Raw genomic sequence first — 25,632 nt, 5'->3', positions numbered from 1 at the left:
TGGACTGTGGCACTAACCAATTGGGGAGCTGTTCAACCTGAGGTGGCCAGTGGCTAATCAGTGGGAGACAATGGTCCCTTTTGCTGTCAGAGAAAGCCATTGCACATGCTCTGTACCCCATTCGAACTGGGTTTATCATTTGTAATTGCTGCCTCCTGTGTTTCTCAACTCTCTGCTGCATCACTGGGGAGTGTCCTGTTCAAGGAATCAACCCTGGACAGAAGTTCTGGAGACTCTGGGTATCCCTCAACCTCCCTACTTGAGTCCAAAAGAATTCAAAGCGTTACATTTGGCACCAGTCTGGTTGCAGGAATTGCCAGAATGGGGACACATTTACACAACAGTCCGCCTTTTAGATTTCACTCCAGATTTTTTTAATATCAAGGTGTACTCCCTTAGACTTCAGCTCCCTCTTGAGGGATCCAGAAGGACATGAGCATTCCATCTGTAGCTGGGAGTTTGGTTCATGTGTGCCAGAGTATCTCTATCGGCTGTTAGGCCCTGCATATTTGGGAGCCAAACCTCCTCCAACTCCCTCTTCAGCTTTAACCTAAGGCCAGATGGGATCCAGTTTCCATGTGTCACCACAACGAGGCAGTGTACCGACAAGAAGAAACTTGCGAGCTTGTTTTTATTTTGTTGCGAGTTGGCAGTGTGGGTTGAAAATGGGAAATAAATTAGCACACAAAAGCAGGAAACAAATTAACTCTTTTCACCCACCCACTAGACACATGGTATTGACTTGTTAGACTATCAGTTGTTAAGGAATGTCTTTTCAGAGCACTGTTAGCTTTGACAGTGGGAAATATTAAGAAGCCAATATCAGTGACTATCAACAGTCAGGGGAATTGTGATTTGAACCAACATCCCATTGCCCTGTGAAACCATCAACTTTTAAGGCAGTTAATTGATATGACCAAGTGATTGGAATAAAATGCCAGGGTTTTTCTGATGCTGCCTTAAGAACATTCACATTATGGTGCAGAAATTTGATATGGCTACCTCCATTTCTTCCAAGGTGATACTAAACACCTCCTCACAACCTGTGTTTGGGTTTATAGTAGTGCAATTAAAGTATTAATGGCAGATTTTGGAATGTTTTCCTCTTCCTGCCTCCTCTATTCCTGCATTACACTGGTGGATTTATGTTCACTAGAAATAGGATTATTGCTTGCTGAGAATCTAGTTCTGAAAAGAATTGAAGGGCATTACTGTCTCTGTGTGAGCTAGATTGTGCTGGAATGGCCAAAATTAAACCACTGGAACCAACATAAACTGCCAGTATTCTGAGAACAGTTGCCTTCCCTGCCTAGTAAACAAAATTATGAAGGAAAAATGGAGAAATGAAATCTTTTCAGTAGAACAAGGCCAAGTCTGCATAGATTGCTGTATTCACATCAACCTCCCTTGATGCGCTAGACCTTGGATTTCTGAAGGTACCTTTTGAGAAGAGTTTCTAATGTGTGATTAAAAGCAATCCAGTGGCTTTTCGGAACCTAAATAGGCTCTGATCAAGGCCACAAGCTAAAAGGTAAAGCACAGCAGAAAACAAATCTCAAAAATACCTTTCAGTCACTGGGAGTTAATGAAGAATAATGAGAGTATTTGCACGTTTTTCTGTGCTGTCCTTGACATCATGCAGCTGGGTTAAACTGGTGCCATTGTATTTTGTTCTTCACCTGTGGTACACCTGGGTGATCTGCGATGATGCAGGGTTCCTTTATGCTTTGGCCAGTATTGTTACTTGCCAATTAGTGACGTGCAGAAACATAAAACAGAAGAGTCTCACTAACGCCAGCCGCTTACTTGTACTGGATATGGTAACATCTTGTTTATGTTGCGCAAGACCATGATGTTTTGCTGTATCTGACACCCTGAGATTAACCTCAGACTGTCAGGTCACAATCAAGAGTTGATGGTCACAGAGCAACAGCTGCAACTGTTTAGAGTAGAGTGGGATTAGAATCGTGAAGGCAAACTCACAACTTTTAGTTTGTTGTTGAAGCTTTAACCTCGTACAGTCATACAATAGCAGTGCATGGAAATCAAAGAGTCCCTAAAGTGTGGAAGCAGACAGTTCAGCCCATTGAGTCCATGCCGCCCTTCTGAAGAGAATCCCACCCAGACTTGTATCCTTACCTCATCCCTGTAACCCTACTTTTCCCATAGCTAATTCACCCAACCTGCACAGCTTTGGACTGTGGGAGGAAACCGGAGCACCTGGAGGAAACCCATGCAGACACAGGGAGAATGTGCAAACTCCACCCAGACAGTTGCCCGAGGGTGGGACCAAACCCTGGTCCCTGGTGTTGTGAGGGAACAGTGCTAACCACTGAGCCACCATGCTACCCTGAACAGGGAAACAGACCCAGTGGTCCAACCGGTCAATGCGGCCCAAATATCCCAAATTATTTTAATCCCATTGGCCAGCATTTGGCCCCATCCCTCTTTAAATCTTTCCTACTCCATACCCATCCAGATGCCTTTTAAATGTTGTAATTGTATCCACCTCCACCACTTCTGATGGCTCATTCCATGCACACACCACCCTCTGTGTGAAAAAGGTGCCCCTTGGGTCCCTTTTTTAAGATTCTCCTCACCTTAAACCTATGCCCTCTAGTTCTGGCCTCCCCTAGCCTGGGGAAAAGACCTTGGCTATTCACCCCATCCATGCACATATGATTTTATAAGCCTCTATAGGGTCACCGCTCAACTGCCGATGCTCCGGGGAAAACAGCCCCAGCCTATTCAGCTTCTCCCTATAGCTCAACCATAGCAACACCTTCATGAATCTTTTCGGAACCCTTGTCAGTTTCACAACATCCTTCATATAGCAGGGAGACCAGACTTGAATGCAGTATTCGAAAAATGTCTTAATCAATGTCCTATACAACCTCAACAGAACCTCCCGATTCCTATAATCACTCCACTGACCAATGAAGGCAATAAATGCCACCTTTACTATCCTATCTACCTCTGACTCGTCTTCAAGGAACTATGTACCTACATCCCAAAGTCTGTCTGTTTGGCATCACTTCCTAGGAGCCTATCATTGTGGGGGAGGATGAAGGGGTGTGAATGGTGAAGAGAGAGATTCAAGAGAATGTTCTTACCAGCCGGCCATGGAGAATGCCTCTTGATGGTCAGGCAAAACAATGCAGATATTGGAAATTCTCAAGAAGGATCACACTGGACTCAAAACATTAAGTCTGTATCTCTCTTCACAGAGGCTGTCAGATCTGCTGCGCTTCAATGGCAAGGTCTGTATTTGTTCTTGATGGTTGCATCTGAAGAGAGAACAAACTGACCATTAAATAAAAACAGAAAAGGTTAGAGGAACCCGGCAGTGTGTGCACGAGAGGAACAGAGTGAACGTTTCAAGTCTGATGCGATTCTGCTTCAGAACGCTGATCTTGGTTTTAGTTGTATGTCAGGAGACCATTCTGCCTACTGTCCCAATCTCTCAGTTGCTATGCACAGTCCTACTGCCATTTCCTCTGGTTATGAGCCCTTCTGCTGTTTAGTAGTCTGACCTTATTTATTTGTACCAAAACCTTTCCTCACGTTGAACAGTTATCAAATTTCTCCTTAATCTTCCCAGCACAAAGTAGAACAATCCCAGCTTCTTACCTCTTTCTGGATAATGGAAATTCCTTATCCCTTCTCTGAACAGGAGCTGTTGGCCTGCCTACACGTTTGCAGCTTGTTTGGTTTCCTTTTTGGATTTTCAGTATTTTCAATACACATGGTTGCCCTATAACGCATGTTATTCATTATAACACAATTGACGAATTGAGGACACTATTTCTCCAGCACAAACAAAGAGACCTTGGAGTGCAGGTTCATAGCTCCTTAAGAGTGGAGTCACAGATAGATAGGATAGTGAAGAAGACCTTTGGTATGCTTCCTTTATTGGTCAGAGTATTAAGTACAGGAGTTAGGAGGAGTTGATGCAGCTGTACAGGACATTGATTAGGCTACTTTTGGAATTTTGCGTGCAATTCTGGTCTCCTTCCTATCGGAAGGATGTTGTGAAACTTGAAAGGGTGTATTTGTTATAATGCGATTCCGGCTATATTGGTTTAAATAGTTACGCGATTTTCTTATAACACGGGATTGTCTGAGAACGGAACTATCATGTTATAGCAAAACTGGCTGTACACGATTCACTTCTGTCATCTGTGAGGCATGATGTCCACATGTGAGTTTGGGGAACTTGTGTTGGGGCCACTGGTTTGTTGGATTATCGTGGCTGAGTTGTCACATCTCAGCAGTGGCCCTTCACTAAAGTGAACATTGGTGGATTCTCTTCCCTGTTCATGGAGGCTACAATGCTTCTGCAATTGCTTTAGTCCAGAGAGAATTGGCAGCTGATTGTGCCTTTCAATATATTGGTAGTCCTAATATCCAACAATGTGGTGCTTTCTGAGGTGTGTCATCTGTTTTCTGTACAAACCTCAGAAACCTATGTTTGCACAGCCCCCAAGCTCCCACAAACAGTGAAAATGACCAAATCGCCTGAGTTAGTGATGGTGGTTGTGAATGAACCATTGGCCAAAATCCATACCTCCTGCAGTTCAAGATCAGTCTGAGTTTGAGTTTTGGGGAAAGGCTGGATGGGCTGGGACTTTTGTCGCTGGAATGTAGGAGGCTGAGGGGTGACCTTATTAAAGTTTATAAAATCATGAGGGGCATAGTTAAGGTATTTTTTCCCTAGAGTGTGAAATTTCAAGACTAGGGGACATATTTTTCAGATGAGAGAAGAAGGATTTTAAAAAACATAAAGGGCATTTTGTTTTAAACAAAGATTGGTTCCTGTGTGGAATGAACTTCCAGAGGATGTGATGGATGTGGGTATAGCTACAAAGTTTAAAAAACATTTGGATAAATACATGAAAGAAATGTTTAGAGAGATATGGGCCAAGCAGGTGGGATTATGGTTGGGATGGACTGGTTGGACTGAAGAGTTTGTTTCTGTGCTATGTGACTCTTCCCAAGTCCCAAGGTTTTACATCCACATAAGATGGCAAATATGACCTGAACATTAGTGTCTCCTTTGAAGAACAGGTATCCCCAACTGTATAGCTTATCCTTGGTGCTACACATGTCAGTGTAAATGATGTGCTCACTTCCCTGAAATGGGATTATTGTAAATTTATCCCATGCCACATAAGATGAAATGGCAAGCAAGTAAAGGTATCCTTCCATTGTTGTTTCCAGTATTTGAATAGCTTGCCCAGAATGCACATTTTTGATTATTCCTTTGAACCTGTGTGTGCAATGCATACCAAATAAGATCTGACGAAAGCTGAAATTGAACAAATTAGAAGCTATTTGGGAATCCAAATATTGAAACAATGTGGTTATGGAGAATCAGGCTTCATGACATTGCGAGTTATGACAGCCGGTTAGCACTATGGTCTCACTCACACTCGGCTGCAAGTACAGCAGAGATGTCAGTCCCTTAACAGCAACCAGTTTGCCAGCTACACTCAGGATAATGCTTGAAATTCCTGTCAGCTTTCTCTCCTCACTCCCTGCCTTGATTCCTCAAAGTACAACGTCGCTGATGGCTCTTTGCTACAATACAACCAACAAGTTTATAACAGAAGTACATTTTCCAGTATTGTTGAAGTCTTCACGTGTTAACACCTGGGGAAAGCTTTTTGGAAATGGTCAGATGTGTTCTCTGATGAAATCGTACTTAAATCAAATTTCAATGTAAATCAATCTGAAAAGGATGTATTTCTGTAACAGTTGTTCAAGTCATTTTGACATCCTCGTTGTTATTCCAGCTGACTTGTGTAATCTGCTGAAGGGGGGTTTGCACAGTGCAGCTCTCCAAGTGAGCATCCTGATTTGTTGCCTTTCTCCCGCCCTTTCCCCAGAACTTTGGTCAAAGAACAGTACAGGCAGGAACAGGCCCTTTGGTCCTCCAAGTCTGTACTGACATATTTTGCCCTTCCACACTAACATTGTTTTCAGTTCCTGGATCCTTTATCCCTCTATTCCATTCCCATTCATGTATTTGTCCAGGTGCTTCTTGAATGCTGCTATTTCTCTGCTTCCACTACTTCCTCCTCTGGCAACACCTTCCAGGCACTCACCACCCTTTTGTATGAAAAACTTGTCTTGCCCATCTCTTTTAAACCCCCCCCCCACCCCACCCCGCACCTAGAACCTGTGTCACCTAGCAACTGACCCCTTCACCCTGGGGAAATAACCTCATACTTTCCACTCTATCCATGCCATTCACAATCTTATAAACCTCAATCGGCTCTCCCCATAACCTCCTGCGATCCAGTGATAACAAACCCTGTCTATCCAACCTTTCTTCATCGCTAAAATCCCCCATAGCAGGCAACATCCTGGTAAACCTTTTCTGAACCCTCTCCAAAGCATCCACATCCTTCTGGTACTACAGTGACTAGAACTGTACGCAATTCTTGAACTTGATTTCTTATTAAATATTTAAATTCCTACTTCCAAGTTTCCAACACCTTGCTGTGCTATTATGTACAGTCCCAAACAAATGCCAGCAGAAACAGTTGGCTTTCACCTCATTGCCATCAATGCTAGTGACAGTACAGGCTGTGGTGTCACAGCAGTGACTGTGGCCAAGAGTGATTGATTAATGTGATTCCTGAGTGGCTCAATGAGGCACTAGATAAATCCAGAGGCATCCGAAGCAGCAGCCGTGCTTGGCAAAGATGTAAGCTATATTACCTGCCACCTCCCCAGTTAGAGCACACTTGCAGCCCACACTCCCGAATTCTCCCGTGTGAATGATCGTAGGGTGATAATGCTTGTACACTCAATGGTAAGGTCCTAGGGAGTGTTGCTGAACAGAGATCTTGGAGTGCAGGTTCATTGCTCCTTGAAGGTAGAGTCTCAGTGAGATATGATAGTGAAGAAGGCATGTGGTATGCTTTCCTTTATTGGTCAGAATACTGAGTACAGGAGTTAGGAGGTCATGTTGCAACTGTACAGGACATTGGTTAGGCCACTTTTGGAATATTGCGTGCAATTCTGGTCTCCTTCTTATCAGAAGCATGCTGTGAAACTTGAACGGGTCCAGGAAAGATTTACAAGGATGTTGCCAGGGTTGGAGGATTTGAACTATAGGGAGAGGCTGAACAGGCTGGGGCTGTTTTCCCTGAAAGGTTGAAGGCTGAGGGGTGACCTTATTGAGGTTTATAAAATCATGAGGGGCATGGATAGGGTAAACAGACAAGGTCTATTCCCTGGGGTGGGGAGTCCAGAACTAGAGGGCATAGGTTTAGGGTGAGAGAGGAAAAGATTTAAAAGGGACCTAAGGGACAACTTTTTATACACAGAGAATGAGCTGCCAGAGGAAGTGGTGGAGGCTAATACAATTACAACATTTAAAAAGCATCTGGATGGGTATATGAATAGGAAGGGTTTGGAGGGATATGGGCCGGGTGCTGGCAGGTGGGACTAGATTGGATTGGGATATCTGGTCGGTGTGGACAGGTTGGACGGTGCTGTACATCTCTATGACTCTAGGGATTCATGAACGTACTACTTTGAGCTGTTAATCTGAGCAGCATCTTCTCCACTTATCACTGTGTCTCCCTCTGTCCACACAAAGAGGTCAGAAGACACATGACACCACTTATAGTTCAACAGGTTTATTTAAATAATCTGTTACATGTGGGCAAAGGTCGAACCCTCTCCGACAATTAACCGACCACACAAACCCGAATCGGTTATGACAGGAGGTTCCCTTCTAATAATAATTAAGTCAAAAACACCCAGAGAACATTAGCCTCTCCCCTCGTAATCTGTCAAAGTGGATTAAAAGGAACGAAACTCCCCGATCTTCACTTTCTAAGTAACAAATTTATTTTTTCAGCTCTAATAGTAAATAATTTTTCTCATAATTACTGTCAAGCCAGACAGTTTTTACTTCAAATAAACCTGTTGGATTATAACCAGGTGTCCTTTGACTTCTGACTTTGTCCACCCCAGTCCAACACCAGCACTTCAACATCATGGCTCTATGAAGACTGTACAATACTCTCAAAATGTCAAAGCAGGAAATAGTTTTTAAGAGTTCTGCAGTGAGGAATGGAGCACCTGTTCCATAATTCCAAACGTCAAACATTGATAAAATCAAGTTGAGTTTTATTTTTCTGGATGTACAAAGTCACCACCACCCTGGCTGGGACACTAGCTCATCACTAAGTATTGAAGATCTCAATGGAGCCTAGGGTTTGTCTCCCCAAACAGGAACAAAAATTCCCTCGACGTAAACATCTCCAGAGATGATAGGAAGTCAATGGAGAATAGTAACAAGAGAGTATTGCATAGGAAAGAACTGGCAAGGAGTAGCTTGGATAGTAGTAGAGTGCTATATATGAGTAATGGTAACAACTAGTAATAATTGACAGGGAATTAGCTTGCTTAAATAATCATGACTAGAAAAGAGCTAAAACTAGATAGTGCAGAACTAAACTGCTGCTGAGAAAGCATACATTTTGTGAAAACTTTCTATATTGCACTCGTCAAGACAATTTGCAGGAATTACCAAAGTAGAACGACAACAACATTTATACTGAATGAGGAGAGATTGCTGATGGGTTGACAAGTGGACTTTGATTGATACAACCACTGATTGGTAATTCAGCATCTGAAGATTGGTAATTCAGCATCTGTAATCAATTTAAGATTGCAGAGCACTTGTGGCTCACTGGTAGTGTTCCCGTCTCTGAGGCAGGAGGTTCAAATTCCACCTGATCCAAAGGTATGCTGTAATGTCTTTAAATAATTTGATGAGAAACTATCTCTGTTTAGGATCATCAGTCGGGCTTGCAGTGTGGTACACTTGTGTGCACTGGAATCAACATACTAATACAAGGAACCCTGTTCTTTGTATACAGACAGAACCTAATCACAGACAGCCACCAACAAAATAGGCGGCAGCCATTCTCTGGCTTCTGCGGGGCAATGCCTTGACTAATCAAAGTCAACTTGCCTGTCTTAAACTGTGAACAAAGCTTGGCAGTTAACTGTCAATCTGCATCAAATGATACATTCGCTATGGCAACGCCTATGTGAATCAGTGTCCACTTACCAACAAACAGCACACTTCTCTCATACAGGGTTGTTTTCTCTTCACTTTGATATTTCTTGCAAATTGCCCTGATAAAAGGTAAAGACTGACTGCAGGAGGAGCTTTAGATGCAGAAACAAATTATTGCATAGGGTGAAAACAATGTTTAACAGAATGATCATTGCACAAGTGTGCATCTTAGAATCGAGAAATAGTCCCCGGTGGGCAGTAGGTTTCTGGCAATCATGGCCCTACCTCACTCATCAGGAATGAGTATTTGGGTAAATTATGAGACAATCAGTTGTACTCGTGGTTACTGCTGATAGGAGCCAGCACCTTAGAAAAGGGAGGGGGAGAAATCTGGTGAAAAACAAATACATCAAAGTGTGGGAGAAGATTTGTAGCTCGAGTGCTCGTTGTTGTGGTTCTGTTCGCCAAGCTGGGAATTTGTGTTGCAGACGTTTCATCCTCAACATCACAGAAACGCTTCACAGGAGGGTCCCAAACACTGAGGATGTCACCTAGACAGGGGACGAAACATCTGCAACACAAATTCCCAGCTCAGCGAACAGAACCGCAACAACAATTACATCATCAAGAAAGGTTTCCCAAGGTAACAAAAGCCAATGGAAAGCTTTAGTGTATTTACCGGGGTTGATGCTTTTCATAACTCTATATCTAGAAAGACTCCATTTTCTCAGTGATGCGTGGATTCCTGCAGAAATCCGACTTTCATCGTATCTTAACTTTTCAAGGAAACCCTGCATTATAATGAGAAGACCTTTGCAGCTCATCTTTTGTGTTTGATGCATCGTGGAGCACAAACCAGTCTTCATCACAGGGTATCTCCATCATGTCCTGCAGTCAAATCTCTGTGAGGGAATTGCCAGAACACAGGCAATCCAGTTGTCTTTTGCCCCATCTCCTGCCAACACCCCTCCCTTGGATAAAACTTCACTTCCAATGATACTCTTTTAACCTCACGAGAATTGGCAAAACCTGTCCAGAAAATCATCAGCATGTTGAGTTAACCAGGTACCCCAAGACTTGACTCCTTGGCGATAAGGTAAGGATATAAATGCTCCATCAGTCAGGAATCAAAAATCTCCTCCAGTGTAAAATGTTAAGTAGGAACTGACAACCTCTATGGAGGAAATGAAGCAAGTGTATTACTCCCACGCTAAGTACTATGGCTGAAATGAAATGTGCATTAGAGAGTTATCTTTGACTGAATAGTACCTAGTGAACTGACACTTATGGGAAATATCATTTTATTTCCATTATTCCAATAGGGATGGAGAATTTCTCTGCTTAATGTACAATGGAGCACATAAAGACTCAATTATACTGTCTTAACTTCAACGTTAAGTAGTTCTGTGTGATATTACAGAAGCCAACGTTTCCATAGCAAATGGTGACAGTTGTAGTTTTCTGACTGGATGGCACCAACAATCTCAAACAATAATGTATTATTGTGGAGGATTCTCTGTATTATGCACACATCTTACCCATTTACTGTCTCTTGTTTTCTGTAAGTTGTTGTCTAATCCTTCCAAAATGTTCCCCTCACACCATTACTTCCTTCAAATGGCTACTCCACATCTGAGCCCAAACAAACTCTCCATCCATAAATAGGAGCACCAAGCTCACATTCGAGCTGTTTCTCATCGATCTGTTTAAACACGGATTACACATGTCTGAAGTGGATTGGATTTGAACTCAGACCTTCTTGTCCAAAGGTAGTGACACAACCACTATGCCACAAGAGCCTTAAGGTCATTTTTTAAAAATATTAGATCTATTATTCTAATCAACCTGTTCAGATATGTAATGATACACCTCTGGAGCTGGTGGGACATGAAGCCAGGTCTCTTGGTTCAGAGGTAGAGACGCTACCACAAGAATCCTGAGATAGTGTTCTCACTTCATGTTTATTTTTTAAATCGACCTGTTTAGGTGCATTATTACAAACCTCTGAAGTAGGTGGGACTTGACCCAGGCCTCCTAGTCCACATGTGGAGAAACTACCACTGTGTGACCCTCATTCTGTCCTTACTGAATGCATCATATCAATCAAGTGTTGGAAATCAGTGGCTCCTCAGCCATGAGAACAGAAACCGAGTGTATTCGCATCAACTGTTCCCATTTAAGTCCAAAAGTAGGGGACAAAAGAAAACTAACAACCATGGATATAGTCAGTGTACTCAGGATAAACCAGGGAAAAGACCTGATCTGTATTGCTCATGTACTCACTACATTAACCACCACGTACATGAATCTTCAGGGAAGCAAGGGTCTGTAGTCTTGATTGAAACTGCCAGCATTGATATGGAGCATTGAAGCACCAATGTGTATGTCATGCATTGATAGAAGGTGAGTTTGATACTTTGCTCCACTGAGTTCCTGATTTCAGTGAAGCAGTGGGAAGTGACAAGTGGACGCCAGATATATTACCGTGGGGACTGGGGAGAAAGGATTTTTTCTTCAGAAAAAGTGTTTACACTTGCTGTGCACACACATTCAGCCAAGCTGCATCAGTGAAAAGTTAATTAAAGCTCCTCACCCCTCCTGCCCCATTAAAATCATTGGTGATCCCTACTTTTCCTGCATGAACCAATTTTCATGCCGCTGCCACTTAGAATTGATACTAATTGTGTTAGAGACCTGGGAACAGCATGATTTATTGCGCCAGGATCACTGGAGAATGCAGATCCAAAATCAATTATACTTCATTGTATCATTAAGACTCAGAGGTCTGTTAACTATAGTTCTCTCATTGTGACGACCCTGAGAACGTTACATCAGCCTCACTGTGATTTTAAAAAAAAAACAAAAGTTATTTTTACTCTTTGGTTTATTTAGCCAGGTCAGTTATCTTTATAAATAAAAACAGAAAGAACTGGAAATCAGAAACAAAAGCCGAAATTTTGGAAAAGCTCAGCAGGTCTGGCAGCATCTGTGGAGAGAGATCAGAGCTAATGTTAATTTTGATTTCTCTCCACAGATGCTGCCAGACCTCTGTAATTACATTAGATTACTTACAGTGTGGAAACAGGCCCTTCGGCCCAACAAGTCCACACCGACCCTCCGAAGCGCAACCCACCCAGACCCATTCCCCTACATTTACCCCTTCACCTAACACTACGGGCAATTTATCATGGCCAATTCACCTACCTGCACATCTTTGGACTGTGGGAGGAAAACGGAGCACCCGGAGGAAACCCACGCAGACACTGGGAGAATGTGCAAACTTCACCCAGACAGTTGCCTGAAGCGGGAATTGAACTCTGGTCTCTGGCACTGTGAGGCAGCAGTGCTAACCACTGTGCCGCCCTGCTGAGCTTTTCCAGTTATCTTTCTAACTTGGGTACATGAATGTTTTAGCAGCTCATCAGTGTTTCATGCAAAGTTCAATTGTAGGTTAAAATGCACTTCGAGAAGTCATTGAGTCATACAGCACTGAAACAGACCCTTTAGTCCACCTCAACCATGCTGACCAAGTATCCCAAACTAAACAGTTGCCTGCATTTGGCCGATATTCTTTCCTATCCATGTACCTGTCCAAATGTATTTTAGGTGTTGTAAATGTACCTGCATCTACTACTTCCCCAGGCAGTTCATTCACATACGAACCAACCTCTGTGTGAAAAAGTTTTAAATCCATCTCCTCGCTTTCTCCTTAAAAATGTGTCCCCCAGGTTTGAATTCTCCACCACTTCCCCACAGAAAAGACCTTTGCTAGTCATCTTATTTATGTCCCCCATGATTTTATGCCTCTCACCCCTTCACCTTCAGCCTCTCACACTCCAGTGAAAGAAGTCTCAGCCTATCCAGCTTCACCTTATAACTCAAACTCTCCAGAGACAGTAACACCCTTGTAAATTGTTTTTGCACCCTCTCCCCAAATTAGTAATATCCTTCCTGTAGTAGGCTGACCAGAACTTTCATTTATTTGATCCCTTCTATATCTTTGCATGCCAAGTGTGCAGTTACTTCCCATCATAGATTGACACTGAGTGGGTGATTTCACTGCTGTGCACTGTCTGTGGCATCTTTCTTTGTGAATCAGCAAAACTTGCAGCAATCTAGTGGAGATTAGCACACAAGATTTACTATCAACCGCTGATCTTGCCCTTATGGAAAAATCTGGGACAGTGTATCAGGAAATCTAACCAAAGTACCAATCTTCCCAGTGTTTAGGATTCTAATTAAAACTGTTCACAAACTTCCTGCATTTAATTAAAAGCTATGAAGGTGCATGCTATTTGTTACATTGGCTGACATATTCGGATATTTATTCCTCACTAATGGGAGCATCATCAGAAGGTCCTTTATGTAAAGTGTGTGATAAGGGAATTGTAAATAAACCTAAAATGAACAGGTTGATTAAAAATCTATAAGATAGAAACATTTGCAGAACTATGTGTAAAGAACTGGGAGTAGGACGAATTGGGTAACTTTTTACAGGAGCCGACATGGACATAATGGACTGATTGGCCTCCTCCTGTGGTATATGGTTCTGTATTTCAATCTCTTGCTCAATCAGCGGGTCATTGGTAGATTTCCAATTAAAACTGTTGTCCAACTAACTTGTCTCTGTGGGTATTTTACATCTACAGTTAATTAAAATGAACAAGACGCATGTCATTGCAGGTAGAAATATTCCACTTTCCAACATTTCCGACAATTAGAGACAAAATTTTCCTTTTTTTTTCTAATTTGTACCACATCAATCGCTGCTGGTGCTAATCCAGGTCGTGAACCAGTTTACCTTCTATATGGAAATTCATGCACAGCGTATGACTCTCTGGTGTTAGTACGTGACCTGGCTCTCGTGTATAGACATCACTATTCAGGCCCCTGCAAACGAGTCTGTTCACAGTAGGAACACGGCAGTGGTAAATTGGGCATGAGCAATGCATCAGTGTACAGTTTGTGACAAATGACAAAGATAAGTTTGAAAATAAATAAAAAGCATCAAATTACCCACACCACAGTCTGATGCAAATACAAACAAAACTGAGACTTAATTGCATTACTGAGGGATTACAGTATTGTTGGAAGTGCAAATCTTGAGATCAGTTGTTAAACTGGCGGTCCCTGCCAGACTGCTCTTTTGGTCCAGGTGAGCATTAAAAATCTCTCAGCACTACTCACGGAGAGAAGACCTCACCAACAGCACTCCCTCAACAAATAGCCATATGTCTTATTGCTATTTATGGGGCATTGCTGTCACAGAGCAGCTGCTATCTTTGCCGACATTACAACAATCAGAGCACTTCAAAAAGTAATTCATTTTCTGAAGTGCTTTGAGACAAATCAACATAATAAGTCACTAAATGAATGCATGTGTTAGTAATCTCTTATACTGAATGAATCCTGGCCTGGTTTACTTTAGTGAGGTGAAATCAATTAAATTTCTCTTGTTGAAAGTGCCTCATACTGAGGGGTGTAGAGGGTAGCCCCCAGTTGTAATCAGTGCTTGGAGAGATCTGAAATAGCGTAATTTTGATTGCTAGCGCAAATGGGATTCGGCTGATTGAACCCAGAAGGTATAATATGCAGAGCTGAGAGTTTAAGAGCTGCTTTTAGTGTTTTGTACCACCAGGATTTGCTTTGATTGGAGGTGGAAGGACATGTTGCTGTGCATTTTCACCCATTGACATAGCAATTTATGGCAAGGACCCCAGAGGTGAGCCCACACTCATGAACCTGTCGCCTAAGATGGCCTTCATTGTGTTGGGGGTTGGGGGAACGGGAGAAGGAATAAAAGCTAAACCACATCTGTGACTACAGTCAGTGTAGTTCCCAATCCATGCTGGCTTTCCAGAAATCGCACAGTGTCTCAGAGAGGCACCTAGACCAGATCAGGGCAAAGAGGCTTTCACCTCAAAGGAGCTGCTGGGCATTTGTTTATATCATCTCAGTTTTCCTTTGCCTTTGTTGACTTAATCATTCTTCACTGAAAAGTACTTACAATATTTCTGACAACATCAGAAAATGGATCTTTTGTTGTAACTTTGGAGGTTCACTGAAGACGCTGCATTAACAATAAAGGAGCAGAGGAAACCGGGGCAAAACATTCAACCTCCATTGATTTGTTCTGGACTGCTGATTAAGTAAAAGCAAGATGTGTAGAAATCTTCTTTTAAAAATTTGTTTGGAATTAGCTATAAGCAGAAATTTTCATGGCTACTATGTGAAACTCAATGATTTTGTAATGCAACCAAAAAGTTGGAACCTGCCTGGGTTTAAACCAATTCTTGTGGCCATTTTGAAAATGATTGAGCTGTTTTTATTTAGAAAAAATAATATTGAAGTCTTGGATGTGAGTTCAAGTCCTATTCCAGAGAATTGAGGCTAAGTTTAGGCTTCCTATCCTATGCTAGGGAGGAAGGTATTGCCGATGCTGTCCTTTGGATAAGGTGTTAAACTAAGCCACTAACTGCTTTCTCATATGGGTGTAAACATTCCCATGGCCACTGTTTGGAGAACATCAAGGGAGTTTTCCCTAATTTTGTGACCAATAGTCATTCCTTAAATCAGCACGGTAAACTAGATGATCTGGTCCTTAATGCATTGTTATTGGTGAGCTCTTTCTCTCTTTCACTTTCTTTCTCTTTCTGTCTTTCATTTTAATTTTTTTCTTTCTGTTTCACATTTTTTTTCTTTCACTTTCTCACTCTCTCTCTCTCTCTCTCTCTGCCATTCTTCCTTCCCTTATTTCTGTGCCCTGCTATGTGGTACAGTGGGGATTACAATTCAGTTTCTTTTGTTGGATCTCGAGCAATGATGCCTTCCACAGCTATGTCCAAGAGCTTTGGCAGGACACTGCAGCAGGCATTCTCACTGCAGGTTCTTCCCCACTGCTCCAAGGTTCTTGGTGTCTCTCCCTGAATGCGCCCATTCTGCCTTCCTCATCAGAGAGACCGAACCCTGCTCTAGCTCAGTACCACTGCCAGTTAGTTCAAAATCTGACAGGTAGAAGTTGCCAGAGGCATATTAGCTGCTGTCCCGATCAAGATGGTGATGGCACATTAAATCCAATGGTCACCACATCTCTGGTGAAGGGCAAGACCGAGAAGGTGGGACCATCATAGTGACTTCAGGCTCTACAGAAATCCAAGCCCTTGCTGTTGGCATCACTCTGTGTCGCTAAGACCAGCTGTCCGGCTGAGTGAGGCCAGGAACTGATGTTGCACCTCTCCTGTTCCCTGTGACACAACTCCAACCCAAGCACTGCAATATCTCCAATCCATCCCACAAATCACTCATCAGGAGCTGAAAGACCAACAGCAGTGTGCCTGTGGGCTGGGCCACAAGGGGTCCCTTTGATACAGTTTGTTCTGCTAAAACATGTGTTTCTTCCACGTGAATTGGCTTTAACGAGATTAAAAAATTTAGACTGTTATTTGGAAAGCGTGAACGTCCCTTGCTTATATTGGCTATAACATGATTCCTGTCCCAATAGTTTAAATGGCACAGCTATTTTGGGATTTTTTTATAATGCGAGATTGCTTGAGAATGGAACTATTGAGTTATATCAGAACTGCCTGTCTTAATAATATCATTAACCCAGCTTTAGCAGAGTCGATTCCACCCTCGGATGACTGTCTGTCTGTGTGGAGTTTGTACGTTATTCTCATGTTTGCGTGGGTTTCCTCCAGGTGCTCTGGTTTCCTCCCACAGTCCAAAGGTGTGCAAGTTAGGTGAATTGGCCATGCTAAATTGCCCATAGTGTCCAGGGATGTGAGGGTTAGGTAGGTTAACCTTGGGAAATGCAGGATTACAGAGATAGTGTATAGGTCTGGGAGGGATGCTTTTGGGAGGATTGCGGAGGACTCGATGAGCCAAATGGTCTCTTTGCACTCTAGGAATTCTATGATATTCTTTTGATTTTGGAATGTCATGTAATCTTCAGCTGTGCTTTTTTTTATTATTGGTAAAAATGTTGTCAACATTCTTAACAGCTGTGGTTAGTGGCGATTGCTCTGTATCCAGATGGTATTCATTGCTACTGAACAGTGAGTAGCTGATTAAAATAGCATCATATTAAACCTAAGAGTGGAAAGAGATTTGAATTGTAATAAAAATCATGTTGCATGCTTTCATCCAAATCCATAATTTTAGCTTGGCTAGATCTATTTGCTCCCCTGTTCAATCCCCTCTGACAAGTGGTTTGACCTGCTCCAGGGGAGTCTGTCTGTGCTGCTCAGTTGTGCGTGTCAGAATGCCTCATTTTGGGCTTTATGTATGTGGTGATACAAAAAGAAACACCTTTCCGTGTGGACTTGTACATCACCAGCGTCACCTTCATACCTATCGTCATCAGAGACTGAGTGCTTCATCATTCCATAACATTGTGCTGGCAAACCAACAACTTTTCTGTGTACCAGTAGTCCCTATCCCCTCTGGGGGGTGAGAGGGGGTGTGCTCAGTGAATGACAGCAATGTTGTTTACTGGGGATCTTTCTGTTTTGGTGGTCCAAAGTGTCATTTGTTGGGAAATCTTGTGCTAACTCTGAGGCTGTAAGGACACTGGAGCTTCAGGACTGCAGTGATGAAGTGCCAACAGCCTAGCAACTGTCTGTTTGTTCTATTAAATCAGGGCATTGTTGATTGTTCAGAGTTTCACATGACCAGCGAAGCCACACTCCAGAGAGAAGAGTTAAGTGTTTTATGAAAACAAAGCACAACATCATCGGGAGTATAATACCCAGAAACACCGTGATAATTTTGTCTGGGCTTATTATTATTGTTCTTTTGTTTTTTAATTTGTTCTGCAAAAGTCCTAATTCTCCAGTGGCTCGGCACATTATTACAAATCCGTTATCAAATGACTGTGTGGCCCGTTCCCAATCCACTCAGCAGAGTTGCTGGTCTGTTCTATGTGCTTGCATTTTCCTGTTTGTTGTGAATACATTATTCCAGTCTGTTCTACAGTTCTGTGCGTGGTGGAAATGCTACTATTATCCTGTTTCAAGGATCTATCTGCTTTTATTGTGCGTTTGTATGGACGCCCACTGAGGTCAGGAGCAAGTCCAGTGATGACATTGCCAATTTGTGTCACATTTTGCCTTCTCGTTCACTACTTAAGATACTGTATGAGGAATGGCCACCTGATTGAGGTTCCTCCAAAGCAGGGTGGTACGGTGACTCAGTGGTTAGCACTGCTGCCTCTCAGCGCCAGGGAGCCGGGTTCGATTCCCGCCTCGGGCAGACTATCTGTGTGGAGTTTGAACATTCTCCCTGTGTCTGCGTGGGTTTCTTCCGGGTGTTCCAGGTTCCTCCCAAAGATGTGCAGGTCAGGTGAATTAGCCATGCTAAATTGGCCAATAGGTGTGTTAGTCAGGGGAACTGGTCTGGGTGAGTTACTCTTCGGAGGCTCGATGTGGACATGTTGGGCCGAAGGGCCTGATTCCATACTGTAGGGAATCTAATCTAAACTGGTGACTGAACGAGTTGCTGCCGTTAGTACTCACAGAGAACAAAAAAATTACAGAGATTTAGAGTGAGCCCACTTAATGTCCGAAATCTGAAAAGAAATTGCAGAAAGCATGGGAGCACACAGTGAATCTATAAGAACAATGAGAAGCATGCTGTGTCTTTCCAGCACAGTCTGCTTTTATAGGTTTTTTTTTAACGCTACTTATATTGCTTGTCCTAAAGCTGGTGGTATTTTCATTTGTGATCCTGCTTCAGAGAATGCAATAATGCGGAATGGTTATTGCTTGGGAACATGGATATGCTTGTTGTCAGAGCACCTAGAATATTCAGAGCTGCCGGATATTAAATCCTCCTAATCACACTTAGTCTTTAATCATTTAAATAAGACATAATGGATGAATCATCTCAACCTAATTACTCCCTGCATACACTGGTATGACTTCAAATGGAGTCTGGCTTTTGAAAGGTTGCTGGGGGGTTGGGGGGGGGTGTTGTTGTTCGGGGAGTGATGCCTGCTAGGCTAATGAGTTTTATATATGTGTCTATTAAAAACATGAATTTGATTTTCCTATCTTTTAAGTTTATGCATTTCTCTTTTGCAGGCTGTTGTTTTGTTACGTTTTACACAAGAAAAGCTGCACTTGAAGCACAGAATGCTCTTCACAACATTAAAACTTTACCTGCGGTGAGTAGCACTGATTTTTGTTTTTGTTCATTCAGTATCAGCAGTTCATGGTGCTCCTTCCATTTTTTTTGGTTTTGGGCCAGTCGTTACTTGGAGGAAAGAAGACCTCAGTGTGACCTAATCATAGTTTTTAAGGTCAGTGAGGACAGACTGAATGTAGCGCTGAGGGATGAAGTTAAAAATGAACACTCTGGGTGTTGTTGACAATCTTTTCACTGGAAGTGTAAGGAGGCATGGGAAATAAGTAGCAGGGAAAGGTCGATGAAATATAAATTGGACGAAAAAAAATTTAGATGCATTAGAAACAAAAATCTTTTCTGCAGGCAGAGAGGATTGAAGGAATTCTTCAATAATTCCACCAAAAAATGAGGTACTTTCAAAAGGAGATTAGTTGAGTTCATATGAGAAAAGGAAATGTGAAGATAAGCTGCAAGGCTGGGGTGAGGTGGGCAGGACAGGAGGCAATTCCTGTAGAGTTTTAAGCAGCACAGACTTAAGTCAAGTGGTCTGTTTCTATGCCATATTTCCTACATAATACTCTAAAGGAACTGTTGAACATGCATGGTGGGAAATCCAGTTTTATTTTTATTTAAGATTGCACCTTTGATAAACATAAAGAAGGAAATTGACTTCGCTGTTGCAGAAGTGACTGATTTGGCTGGCCCTTCTAAAAGCTGTGGATTTATGGGACATAACAGTTTCCACTTACCTTAAAAATTCTTTATGGCGGTTCTCCAAATGACTTTTCATGAGCACTATTTCCCTTCAGCTAGTCTTAAAGTTGTGATTATGGTGTTCGCTAGGCATGCGGGTCGCAAATAATGGGTGTTTAGAACGGGTCTGATCTGATCCTCTCTTTTTGACAAGCTGCTTGGAAACAAAAAGTGAATTCTCAAAACATTGTAAACTTGATCCAGTGATAAAAGATTTCAATCATCAAGCAAAGCTTACATTGCCCGTAATCTGTAGATGTTTTAAAAGCTAAAATTGTAGTGCTTTAATTTAATTACATTAGCAAACTCAATAGAAGCAAGTGAAATAAGCATCTGTTTAGTGTGCCCGAGTGAGGCCACAGTAGTTGACACAGGAGTAGATTACAATTCTGTGCAAACATGCCAGTCGGAATTAGATATTTTATCAAGAGTTTCTTCTGAGGCTGGAATTTCTGCTTTGATTGCTGCCATTCTGATAGACTGGTGTGTGATGTACATTACAATATATAGATGTGTTCAAGAAACACAGTTGAAGAACAGCATCCAATTTGAGCTTAAATGGATCAATGACTATCTTGTGGCATTGCTGCTATGTATCTAGGATCTGAGCATGACCCCGAGAGGTTTAGCTGCCAACCGAGTTGCGAAAGGCCACAGTTCAGTCATTGCAGGTGGGGATCTGAGTAACTACAACCACTTGAAAATTGGTGGTGAGCAAATTACTTCCAAATTTCATACTCCAGGTAAGAAAAGCCTAAGAATACATTGGCTTCCTTTCTTTGAAAAAAGGTTTTGTATTTCTGACAGTGCAATGCCTGGGAAGTATGGGAGATATGCTGGAGACTAGTTATTCACTTCATGTTAAATATACATTGTTACAAAGATGCTTCGTATTTAATATTTCTTTCAGACTTAAGTTTTGGGCTGAGAAGTGGCAGATGGAGTTTAATTCAGATAAATGCGAGGTACTGCATTTTGGGAAAGCAAATCTTAGCAGGACTTATACACTTAATGGTAAGGTCCCAGGGAGTGTTGCTGTGGGATTGTTGGAGTGCAGGTTCATAGCTCCTTGAAAGTGGAGTCACAGGTAGATAGGATAATGAAGAAGGCGTTTAGTATGCTTTCCTTTATTGGTCAGAGTATTGAGTACAGGAGTTGGGAGGTCATGTTGAGGCTGTACAGGACATTGGTTAGGCCACTGTTGAAATATTGCATGCAATTCTGGTCTCCTTCCTATCGGAAAGATGTTGTGAAGATTGAAAGGGTTCAGAAAAGATTTACAGGGATATTGCCAGGGTGGGAGAATTTGAGCTATAGGGAGAGGCTGAACAGGCTGGGGCTCTCAGGGGCTGAGGGGTGACCTTATAGAGGTTTACAAAATAATGAGGGGCATGGATAGGGTAAATAGGCGAAGTCTTTTCTATAGGGTCAGGGAGTCCAGAACTAGAGGGCATAGGTTTAGAATGAGAGAGGAAAGATATAAAAGAGACCTAAGGGCAACTTTTTCATGCAGGGGATGGGACATGCGTGGATGAGCTGCCAGAGGAAGTGGTGGAGGCTGGTACAATTGCAACATTTAAGAGACATTTGGATGGGTATATGAATAGGAAGGGTTTGGAGGGATATGGGCCAGGTACTGGCAGGTGGGACTAGATTGGGTTGGGATATCTGCTTGTCTTGGACGGGTTGGACCAAAGGGTCTGTTTCCATGCTGTACATCTCTATGACTCTATGAAGTTTGTGGAAATACTTCCTTAAACGGTCATTGAAAGGTTGCTGTGGGACTACTGAGTTTTTGTTCAAAGTAATGTTGCTAGAAATGTAGCTGATAATTTATCAATTTCTGTAGACTCCCATTGGGGCTGTTTGGACAATACTGCTATGAGAGTGCTTTGTACCTGGAATTAAGTGAGGAACCAAAGGCCTGTGAGAAAGACCTGCCCAACTAGTGTCTCCTATCTCTGAAAGGAATTCCTCATTAAGTTCAATTGTTCTTCTCAAAGAGTAAATCAAGTAACTTCTCAGTGTTGTATTTGCTGAGCAAGCTGTGTCTGCCAAGATTCCAGGATAGGCATGTGTGATGAGTGACTTGACCATATGTGCCAGAACATCTGAATGATATACTTTGGAGTATTCTATGTTTCATCCTTTATGCCTTCAAGACTAGCCATAATGGTCAGAAAATGTTTCAGTTTTTATTTAAGGGAGCCCATGGAAACAGAGAAACCTATTTTGTTTCCTCTTTTCCTGTTGTGTGTGTTTTTAGGGTTGCTAAAGGGATAGATACTTCTATATAGCTAAGTGCTTATGTTAACCAGTTGTTGCCTCCTCATTGGTTAAAGTTTGCTTAGAGAATACACAATATTTGCAATTATTACAGAAAACTGATATAGCTGTGTTATTTGAAACAAAAACAGAAATTGCTGGAGAAACTGGCAGCATCAGTAGGATGAAAGCAGAGAGAGATAAGATATTTATCTGGCCTTCTCAATGGGACTGGAGTGATAGGTCACTCTTCCAGCCTCACTTGTAACAATATATGTGATATATTCATTCAGTGTGCAAATGGAGCGAGGAAAATTGCAACTTTTCTGGTAATTATATAACTTAATATTATTATTGCATCAAATGCCAATCGATTGTATGATGATCAGTGTCTGTTCAGAAGTCTTTCTCAGCTCCAAGAAATCCGTAGCAATACCTCATGAGGATTTCAACTAGGAAGTGTACTTGCTTGTTTCTACACTCAGGTTTGCCGTGGGGCCAAATGAAGATGAAAATGCATTAAATCCACCCACTGCAAACTCCACAGGGTACATCACAATAAACAGACAAATCCAGGGGATTGATTTCAGGGCTGTAGGCAGGATTGTGCATTGTATCGCTGAAATGTAATGACATAAATCATGGCTCGGTATACACAGACTGACCTTCAGTTTCCTTTTCATTTATTCATTTATGATGTTGTTATTCCCTATTTTGCTTGTTGTTATCTCTCATTCTTATGTTGGAGTTATTGTTTTGAGAGTCAGTTTTGGGCTATTGGTCTCATACTTTGTCTGGTCAGCAAGACTGGAAACTGCATCATAACTTTTCTAATTAACGTAGCTAATTTAACTGGTCACCTGAAGAAGACGTTACATTTCTGCTCTGCCTTTTAAACATCATGAGGGGAGCGGAAAAAAGGAATAGAGGAGATGTTGTGATAGCCTTAAATAAACAGAATAGGAGGAAGTGTGTTTAACGAATAAACATTGGCATTGACCAGTTCTCTTGATTGGCCTTTTCTGTGCTGTAAATTTCATGGTATATCACATTCAAGGATGTTCCAAAATTCATTGTAAGAGACATGTTACTTGTTGAAGGGTGATCTGTGTGTTGTGCAGTGCAGTGTTGTCCCAAATTTGTATGCAGTAAGATTCCATAAGTAAAAGGTTGCCATAGTCCCAGGAACCATAGGGTTGCTCGCTCTCTCTCTCTCTCTCTCTCTCTCTCTCTCTCTCTTGTTAGAGAGATTTGTCTGGTGCTGAGTTTAACCTGAGGCGAGGGGCAAGGTTAAGTAGACACAACAACCTTGACACTAAGCTCAGTCAATACAAGAATGAAGCCTGTGGCTGTGACGTTACTCTGCAGCACAAACCAGCTGTCCAGCCAACTGAGCTGTTGGACCTCTGAGTAACAAAAGGCTGAATGACCAAATAGTGTTTGACTCATGTTGGAGGAAGGAGGATTTTGCCTGAGGACACCTGGAGAGTTAATTTTCTCAGCAAAGTCTTTTATTTCCTTTAGCAGGTAGCTGACTCCTCTGTTTATAGTACTCGTCCAGCTTCCCCTTAAAGGCATCTCTGCTGTTCTCAATTCATTGTCATTGGAGCTGTAGATTGGGCATCTCACCATCCTCTGGGTAAAACAATTTCTTGTAAACACTACCTTTGGATTTTTCCGTAACTACCCTACCTTTTGGAATTCACCACAAGTGGAAACATCTTCCTTAGAAAACTACATCATTACTTTTAAAGAGTCTATTCCTATCACCTTTTGAGTTTCTCCTCCCCAAAGGTAACCTTAGACTGCTCCATCAGTACTGATGGGGTATAAGTATTGTTTTAACGACAAACCCCAATGCCATCTTAACATAGAGCATTACAGCACAGTACAGGTCCTTTGGCCCTCGATGTTGCTCCGCCATGTCATACTAATCTGAAGTCCATCCCACCTACACTATTCCATGTACGTCCATATGCCTGTCCAATAACGACTTTAATACACTCAAACTTGGCGAATCTACTACCGGTGCAGGCAAGGCATTCCATACCCTTACTACTCTCTGAGTAAAGAAACTACCTCTGACATCTGTCTTATACCCATCTCCCCTCACTTTAAAGTTGTGTCCCCTCATGTTTGCCGTCCCCATACTGGGAAAAAGGCTCTTCCTGCCCACCCAATCTAACCCTCTGATTATCTTGTATGTCGCTTTTAAGTCACCTCTCAACCTTCTTCTCTCTAACGAGTACAGCCTCAAGGCCCCTCAGCCTTTCCTCGTAAGACATTCCTTCCATACCAGGCAACATTCTAGTAAATCTCCTCTGCACCCTTTCCAAAGCTTTCACATCCTTCTTACAATGCGGTGACCAGAACTGTACACAATACTCCAGGTGTGGCTGTACCAGAGCTTTGTACAGCTGTAGCATAACCTCATGGTTCCGGAACTCGATCCTTCTATTAATAAAGGCCAAAACACTGTATGCCTTCTTAACAACCCTGTCAATCTGGGCGGCAACTTTCAGGGATCTGTGTACATGGACACCGATCTCTCTGCTCATCCGCACTCCCAAGAATCTTACCATTAGCCCAGTACTTTGCATTCCGATTACTCCGGCCAAAGTCTATCCCCTCACACTTGTCCACATTAAACTCCATTTGCCACCTCTCAGCCCAGCTCTGCATCCTATCTATGTCTCTCTGCAACCTACTACATCCTTCGTCACTATCCACAACTCCACCGACCTTACTGTCGTCCACAAATTTACTAACCCACCCTTCTGAGTCCTCATCCAGGTCATTTATAAAAATGAGGAACAGCAGTGGACCCAACACTGACCCTTGCGGTACGCCGCTAGTAACTGGACACCAAGATGAACATGTTCCATCAACTACAACCCTCTGTTTTCTTTCAGCAAGCCAATTACTGATCCAAACTGCTATGTCTCCCATAATCCCATTCCTCCGCATTTTGTATAATAGCCTACTGTGGGGAACCTCATTGAACGCCTTGCTGAAATCCATATACACCACATCAACTGGTTTACTCTCATCTACCTGTTTGGTCACTATGTGAAAAAACTCAATAAGATTTGTTAGGCACAACCTACCCTTCACAAAACCATGCTGACTGTCCCTGATCAGATTATTCTTTTCTAGATGGTTATAAATCCTATCTCCTAACCTTTTCCAACACTTTACCAACAACTAAAGTGAGACTCACTGGTCTGTAATTACCAGGGTTGTCTCTACTACCCTTTTTGAACAAGGGAACCATATTTACTATCCTCCAGTCCTCAGGCACTATTCCTGTAGACAATGATGATTTGAAGATCAATGTCAAAGGCTTGGCAATCTCTTCCCTTGCTTCCCAGAGAATCCTAGGATAGATCCCATCTGGCCCAGGGGACTTGTCTATTTTCACACTCTGTAGTATTTCTCATACCTCT

General features: G+C 42.3%; 1 protein-coding gene across 29 annotated transcripts in view; it reads left to right on the top strand.

Annotated features, from left to right (window-relative positions):
- celf2 (cugbp, Elav-like family member 2) overlaps positions 1–25,632 on the top strand; it is a 985,143-nt gene that overhangs the window by 820,991 nt on the left and 138,520 nt on the right. For all 29 annotated transcript variants that reach the window (XM_072562980.1, XM_072562977.1, XM_072562973.1 and 26 more), the window contains one exon: positions 19,126–19,208. In XM_072562980.1, coding sequence (XP_072419081.1) covers positions 19,126–19,208 — 83 coding nt within the window. The remainder of the gene's footprint in view (positions 1–19,125; positions 19,209–25,632) is intronic.

Source organism: Chiloscyllium punctatum, chromosome 44 (assembly GCF_047496795.1).
Source record: "Chiloscyllium punctatum isolate Juve2018m chromosome 44, sChiPun1.3, whole genome shotgun sequence".
Classification (NCBI taxonomy): Eukaryota; Metazoa; Chordata; class Chondrichthyes; order Orectolobiformes; family Hemiscylliidae; genus Chiloscyllium; species Chiloscyllium punctatum.
Note: the sequence above shows the minus strand (reverse complement) of the source record. Positions and strands in the feature narration are given on the sequence as shown.